General features: G+C 37.5%; 1 protein-coding gene across 3 annotated transcripts in view; it reads left to right on the forward strand.

Moving 5' to 3' along the window:
* Positions 1–8,527, forward strand: part of TINAG (tubulointerstitial nephritis antigen) — a 76,429-nt gene that overhangs the window by 12,339 nt on the left and 55,563 nt on the right. For all 3 annotated transcript variants that reach the window (XM_006757742.1, XM_015560048.1, XM_015560049.1), the window contains exon 4: positions 3,766–3,880. In XM_006757742.1, the coding sequence (XP_006757805.1) occupies positions 3,766–3,880 (115 nt within the window). The remainder of the gene's footprint in view (positions 1–3,765; positions 3,881–8,527) is intronic.

Here is an 8,527-nt window from a genome sequence, read left to right on the forward strand (position 1 = left end):
TGGGAGATAATGAACAACATAAACTGATAAACAAAAATAGATCCAGAGACAAGGTAACACTGAACAGACCATCCTACCTCAAAGAGAAGGTTGGGAAGGGGAAGGGGATAAGAGATCAACCGAAAGACTTGTATGCATGCATATAAGCATATCCAATGGACATCGACACTGGAGGGGTGGGGGCTTGCCCTGGGGGTAGGAGTGGCAGGAGGGGTCATCAATTGGGGGAAAAGGAGACATATGTATACTTTAAACAATTAAAAAAACAACAAACTATGAAAAAAGGAGTAAAACTAATTACTGAGGGGAATTGGGAGGCGGGGGGGAAGGAAGTCTGAATTTAAAGGAAAGTTCTAATTTTCTGTTCCTTATGTCCAAGTTATTTCAAGTGTGAAAATTGCATTATAGCCCTGACTGGTTTGGCTCAGTGGATAGAGTGTCGGCCTGCAGACTGAAGGGTCCCAGGTTTGATTCTGGTCAAGGGCATGTATTCTAGGTTTTTTTAAAAAAATGCATTATATATCATTCATGATTTATTAAATGCTTTACATACAAATATACACAATCTTTTCCTTAAAATATTTATTTCTTGCATCATAGTAGTATATTGGATCCAAGTCTTTATTCATTCTACATAACCTACTTCAGTGCTTATGTATTCCCTGTATTATTTTTAATGCAATCAATTAATATTAACATAATATATTTCTTTGGTGGCACTGCTAAGGATACAAATAAAGTATTTCTGTCTTAAAGAAATTTACACGCTAGCTGAGGAGTCAACATGTCATATTTTGCAGAAGGATTTCTAGTGATAGGGCAGTATATAAGTGACAGTTTAGTGGCACAAGTAATAATTACCATTATTAGTGGAACAAATGGATATTGATAACTGTTCCAGGTGCCTGTTGCTACACACACACACACATGCATACACACACAAAAACAAACAAACAAACAAACAAAACCCTCCAGAATTTAGCAGCTGAAAACCACACGCTTTTCATTAGTCCACATCAGCAATTTGGGTGGACTTAGCTGAGGCTCTTTGCTGGTATCTCCTGGGTTTACTCATCTGTCTACAGACATCTGGGACCTCATCTGAGACTGAATTGGCTGAGATGGCCTCACTCCTCCATCTGGGGGTGGGTAGTGGTTGGTGGCGGACATTGTTTTGGTTGATTTTTATCTGTTAAATGGCATTTAAATATATAAAATCAATATCAAAAATATAAGTCTTTGTTTTACTATGGTTGCAATTATCAAAAAATTTCTATATGTGACACGGCACCAGAGTTAAGTTAGGGTTTTTCAAAATGCTGACACGCCGAGCTCAAAAGGTTCGCCATCACTGGTCTAGTCTGTTGGATAAGTTGGCCTTGATTTTTCTCCTTTTTTTTTTTTTTTCAAAACCAGCTTACCCCAAACTTAAAAGATTAGCCTCTTTGGTCTCTTCTTGATTATTGGGATCCTCCTGTACCTTGTTAACCAACCCAGAAAATTTGAAGTTAGTTTGATTCTTCTTTCCTCTTCCCTCTCAGTCACCAGGCTCTTATAATTCCCACATATCTATTAATATTTATTTTCTCTATTCTTTTGCTATATTCTAGTGCATTTGTTTATGAAACCTAGTTTGAAATGACCCCAGTTTTAGGCTGACCAAACACCAACCAATCCCTGATACTGTCATGGTTATCCTTCTAAAACAAATGTTTGCTGCTCACATTCTAAAAATCCTCAAAGGCACTCCATTGCTTATAAAATAGAATTATACTCCTTAGTACAAATAACCATATGAGCCAAATGCTTCTTTACTGCATCACCTTTTATACTTTTTCCAGCCTGTTTCCCTAGTCTCTCTCATAATTTAAGCATTTAATTTATCTGCTGTTCCATAAATGTCCCACCCAATTTCAAACCCACATGCTGTGTTCCGGAGTTGCTTCTATCAGAATAAATGCTCTCTTCTTTCACATCCAGCCACCAAACTTATTCGCTGCCTTGCAGACTGAGCACTAGATTCACTTCCTGTAAAAAACTGTACCTACTCCTTCAGGCTGAGCTATCTCATGAATCCTCTACTCTGGTCACACTTTCACCTACTGCTATTAAAATGACAAATACTGAAATCATTTCTGTCTTTGTTGTCTTTTTAGGTATGCACTCCTTAAGGGTGCATGCATTTACTTATTTTAATATTGCCAGTGTTTACGGGGGAATCCGATAGATAAATTAAGAATGCTCAGTAAATGCTAAAGTGAATGAGAAGGAATGGAGGAGTCAAGGTCAAAAGAGGATCGTATAGGACAGTCGTGTTTCACATATTTTTAGAGCTTAAGTCACATCAAAACATACATTTAACTCAGTGACCTAGTACATACATACACATACACACATGCACACACACACACATGCACACACACACACACACGCGCACACACACCTAGATGTTTATAAGTAGTACTTAACCGGTAGACTCATTGTGTGCAGTAAATTCTAATAATTCCTATTATTTCTCCTGTGTTCTATTTTATTTTTTAAAATACTGACCCCTGCTCACTAAACTTAGGGATTAAATAAATGGCCCACAGTGTCTCTGAATGTATAGAAACTACTAGTGTAGGGCACCAAAAACATACTTTACGATGTTGTGATTTTGCCTAAGGCTTGTTCTGTTAGTCTCTTAAATAATGCTGCAATACCTAATATAGTCAGAGGGTTTCTTATTGAAATTCCTTGGGTGATGGAGATTGCACTTCACAATTACGGTTTAAAGTTGTTTAAGGTTTTATGAACTAGCAGATCTTATAAAAGAAAAGCATTAACCTGCTAAGCATATTATTGAAAATTGAGTTTTATCTTCAATCATTCATAATAGCCTATCACATTATAAACAATTTGGTAATAAACACAACAGAAAAAGTTTAGATTTAAGTACTGAAAATATATTGCCCTCAATTTTCAGATTATTCAAACAAGCAATGATTAAATTACTTTAATCTTTCTCATTTTTCATCTCCTAATATTCAGGAATTTTTGTTGTCTTCAAATATCAATATTAGAACTTGAAAACAAAGCTTCTTTTTCTATGTAAGGGCACCAAATACGTCTCTAGAAAGAGATTCACTTTTCTTGTTATTTAATTTCACACCAATTGAATTTATATTATAAGTATTAATTACTAATAATAACTAATATTGAGCACTTAACACAAATTAACTCAACATGATAGAGTATCTTAATATTTAAAGAAAATATTTCAATAAAACTAGCATTGATGCAATCTTTTAAAGAATACCTATTTTATCAATTTTTATGGGTACTGCTTTTTATGTGTTCAACTTCTTTTCAAGTCTAAATTATAAATAAAATAGATTGCTGCATTTAATCTATATTTTTTACACATTCAAACTTCTATTTAAAACACAGTTAAAGACATTTTTTCAAAACTGCACATTTGGCCTTATTACCACTTAATCCCTATACAGTTTATATATATTTTATATTCTTAAATTTAGTCTATATTGGTATAGCCTTAGGTTTCTCATATTGAAATATGCCTAATTTAGGAAGAGTGTAGCAAATACTTCACTACTTGAGTAAGCAATATTGCATCACTTATATAAAAATAAATCTAGCTTGCAATAATAGTTGCAATTTTGTGAGCTTTGCATTTATATAATTTCTGAAATATAAATGAACATGCACTTATAAAAGTGTTATTATATAACCTGTACATATTATTCTCTTTCATTTGTAAGGCAGATGGACAGCCCAGAACTATAGTCAATTCTGGGGAATGACTTTAGAAGAAGGTTTCAAATATCGTCTTGGCACCTTCCCACCCAGCCCCAAGCTTCTGAGCATGAATGAAGTGACAGTAAGTGTTTACTCTCTTGGAGAGAGAGAGAGAGAGAGAGAGAGAGTGTGTGTGTGTGTGTGTGTGTGTGTGTGCACGCGAGCAGCGCGCAGGTGCATTTGTATGTGCATTTAAAGCTATTTTAAATAATAAAAATAGTTCTGAGCTTTCAGTTATAATTTGGTCATAAAAACAAAAAACCTTTCCCAAAATGGAATGGCTATTACATTCCTCAAAATCTCATTTAAAGTTTACTAATATCAATTAGATATAGTCTCCTATCTTCAAGAGCAACTGTGCATTCATTTGCATTGCTAATGATTTCACAGAAAGTCATGTTTCTGATTATTGGCTGTTTAGTGATTCAGTGCTTAAGAAAGGCATTAGTTGTCCTTATTTCCTTTTTAAAAAACAAACATAGTTGTTTTGTGGATTTGTCTCTTGAACTATCCATTATCACATGCGGATAAATAAGTGCCAATAACAGCAGACATGTATGCTATGATGATTAAGAAAGGTTTAGCCTCAAAAATCCTCAACATTTCCCTTGAAAACACATCTTCAAATTTTTCCTGATGCTTGGCAAACTTCTTGAGATTTCTGCTTTTCCTTATACTCTTATGTTTTGTACTATTGTATTGATCTTCCCTTACATCTGTAAGAGGTGTTATCATCTGATAATGGGTATCTTGCATCAATATGCTTCCACCTCTATAATTGTCACAGATTTCTAACTCCCACAGCTATAGTTCTACCACCCCGAGATATGGGATGTCTTTCAGGCACATACACTTTGCAGCTGAGATGTTGATTGTATTAAAGGCCCCTGGACAGCTGCCCAGGACAGCGTTGGGCTCCCAGGCTGCTGGACTGCAGCCTCCTCGCTCAGCAGTAAAAGTACCAGGCCCTGGTTGCCTGGAAACTCTTAGCATCTCAGAGACTGCTGTTTGCTGTTGGATAAATTGTAAATCCACAGGTTTCTCATTAAACATTTAATGTGCTTTGCTTTTGAGAGATGTAATCCCCTGAGTTGTTATTTCAATTCAAATTCCACTAGCAGGGCCTTCTAAATTATAACTAGTATCAGAAAAGATAGTAATAGCTGCCATTTATTGAATAGTTGTGTGTTAAGCACTCTTATAAGCACTTTCACACATCATCTCATCTAATTTCCTCAGCAGCTTGATGTAGTGGGTACTATAATTACCCACATTGTAAAGACAAGAAAATTGAGATTGAGAGCGGTTAAGTCACACTGAGATTGAGAGAAGTGAAAAGCCACCGAAAAATTACTTAAATTACAGAACCAAGGCATCTTAAAAGATCTGCCCTCAAAATTGTCCGTAGAGTTCCAGTAGAATCTGTAAGCCTTGGCCCATTGAAGTTCAAAATAGCAAAAAGCCTTTTAATCTTTGATCCAGCACTAACTTTATGCAATGGTCAGCTTAGGTGTATTTTTGGATTTTTCCTGTAATTGGTAAGGTATCAAATCTTTAGAGATGTGTCTCAGATTCATTAATTTTAGTGACCTAACAGTGTCATGGATTATAAGAGATGTTCTTCGCCCGTCCCCGTCCCCCTTCTCCCTCCAGCTCTTTTATTTCTTTTCATTTTTATCCTCATCAGGAAAAAAAAGAAGCAGAATCATTTAGGAAAATAATAAATTTCTATCTTTATAAGGATTGCTCTTTCCCCTGCTTTTATTGAGGTCCCCGGGCAGCCATACACTGGGTATCTATGTATATTTCTCTGTATTATTTCTAACATTTCTTTTTTTAAGTATTAATTTTTGCAACTTGGAATATTTTATATTCTAGAGAAAATGAGGTACATTTCTTTCCTAAGCTGCCTCTCACCATAGCATAGAAAAAGAAATTTAACTCTAAATCATTATTAGCTGCAGAGATTTGTTTGCATAAAAGTCACTGTGGTGATACATACATTTTTAAATTTATCTTTATTGTTGACTCCCTCTACCCCATACCCTACACCCCCACCAGGCCTTCACCACACTGTTGTCTGTATCCCTGGGTTATGCATATAACTGTGGTGATATTTAAATGCAAAACCTTAATGATTAGTAGTTTGGGAGAATGTAACTTACCTAATGCTATGAATTAATGTAATACAGTGGCCTAGTAATTCCAGGAGAGCAATAAGGAAAATTTGAATGGTCTGTAAGATTTCCATTACCCGCTTATGATGTAAGGTAAGGAAGTAGCTTTTCATTTCTAGGGCACAATAGTTTGAAGACTGAGGGCCTTTCAAAAGTTTTAAGGGTTGGCAGTGTCCTGATATCTGCTCAGATATAAGATGATTAGAAATATAATAAGAACTCCTAGGAAGAACATGAGGTTAATATGAACTGAAGAACACTGATAACTACAGGAAGAGCTAAAAAAATTGGTTAATTCTTAGCTTGGTGACTAAATGGAAAATATCCTCAATATATCAAATTGCCTCTGAGTAAATTGAAAGTGAATTATTTTTTTGTATGATTTTGGATAATTTCCCTCCACCCCCAACTTTTCTCCAAATTTTTATTCCACTTTCAACATAAGAGGGTCTATATGTATAGTTAGGGTAAGCAGTTGATAACAGTGGTAATGATTTTGCCAAGAAACTCCTTTGCATCCTCACCCTAAAACATCTCCTTTTCCTTGACCATATTACATAGATGCAAGTTGTGTTTCATATAATTCTCTTTTTATGCCGGGTGGGAAAGATAAGCCGTGAGTCAGCCCTGGTTCCTGTGAAAGCTCTTCTGTTTCCTGCCTGGTTTCCTGGATTCATTCCTTGGCTTATGTCACTATTCCCAGAATGTGTTTGCTGAAGATGAGTAAGAGGAATACCAATAGATGTACAAAGAGTTTCACAATCATATACATATGGAAAGTCTGTTTAATCTATAGGAATTAGTTGAATTGAAATAAATTTTTGTAGAGTGTGATTAGTAATAATGAGGAATAGAAATATATTGATTGTAGTGGATCAGAAACAGGTAATTTAAGGATTTGGGGAAGCCTTTCCTGGGTGGTGTTCCTAAATGAGGGCAGATAAAGGCAACCTAGACTCCTATTTTCTCTGGATGGAAGCAGACTGGATGAAAGAAAGTAGAAAAAGGGAAAGAAAGAAGCCCTAGAGCAGCAGTTCTCAACCTGTGGGTCGCCTAAGACCATCAGAAAACACATATATAATTACATATTGTTTTTGTGATTAATCACTATGCTTAATTATGTTCAATTTGTAACAATGAAAATACATCCTGCATATCAGATATTTATATTATGATTCATAATAGTAGCAAAATTACAGTTATGAAGTAGCAACAAAAATAATTTTATGGTTGGGGTCACCACAGCATGAGGAACTGTATTAAAGGGTCGCGGCATTAGGAAGGTTGAGAACAGCTGCCCTAGAGGGACCTGACCTAGACCACATAGCTTCTTGCTGTGTACAGAGGATCCCTTCACCCACTTTAGGATTATGTCTCATGTCAGGTCAACAAATCCTGGCTGATCAATTCCTGATTAAATTTTTCCTAAAAGCGTTATCTTGAGATTGTTCAAGTCATGGCTTGATTGTACAGCTCTGTTTGACATTGTCTACATTATGAATGTTGAGAACAATGGAACGAATCAGCATTCTATGCCAGTCCATTGAAACTTTGATTGTTGAATGGATAGACTCACATAGGGATTGACTGGGAGCAGGCCTTCAGAAGAAGGATAGCTCCCCACAAGAACTTGAAATTCTGTTCACTGAGCCTTTTGTCTCCTTGTGTTGCAAAGCAGGTTTACCACTATATCTTCCTTCTGAAGAGTCACACTATTCATTAGTATGTTGAACACACTGAGAACCCTTATTCCAACATTTTTTTTACCTAGTGTTTCCTAAATTCATGCGATCAGGGAACCTTTTTTTTCTGTTTGTTTGGTTTGTTCATAATAATTATTAATATTCCCCAAGGTTTCGGCTCCATAGCACACACTTTAGGAAATGCTCATTTAAACTAAAATATTGAAATCAGAATGCTGGAGGGAGCAGAAGTGTATTCATATAAAATAGGATACTCTCTGTGTTTCAGAAATAAAAGAATGGAGTCAACTAATTATTATAGCTACTAGAGACCCGGTGCACAAAAATTAGTGCACTGGGGGGGGGGGGGGGGGGAGTCCCTCAGCCCAGCCTGTGCCCTCTCACAGTCTGGGACCCCTCGGGAGATAATGACCTGCTGGCTTAGGCCTGCTCCCGGGTGGCAGAGGGCAGGCCCAATCCCTAGGTGCAGCCCCTGGTCGGGCTCAGATCAGGGCTGATTGGGGAGTTGGGGCGCTGCCCCCTGTCACGCACAGAGCAGGGAGGATCAGGAGATTGTGATGCCACCCTCAGTCTTGCTCAGGGTAGGGCCGATTGGGGGGTTAAGGCACCGCACCCTGTCACACACAGAGCAGGGCTGATCAGGGGGGTGGGGTGCCTTCCCCTGTCACAAACAGAGCAGGGCGGATGGGGTGGTTGTGGTCCCACCCCCTGTCACACACAGAGCTGCAGGGTGGTCAGGGGATTTGGTTGCTGCCCCCTGTCACGCTGCTCCAGGGGCCAGGAGGCCTCGCAGCTCCGCTGATCCCGGTGCTGGGAGGCCTCGCTGCTCCGCTGATTCCGGTGCTGGGT

Source organism: Myotis davidii, unplaced genomic scaffold (assembly GCF_000327345.1).
Source record: "Myotis davidii unplaced genomic scaffold, ASM32734v1 scaffold313, whole genome shotgun sequence".
Taxonomy (NCBI): domain Eukaryota; kingdom Metazoa; phylum Chordata; class Mammalia; order Chiroptera; family Vespertilionidae; genus Myotis; species Myotis davidii.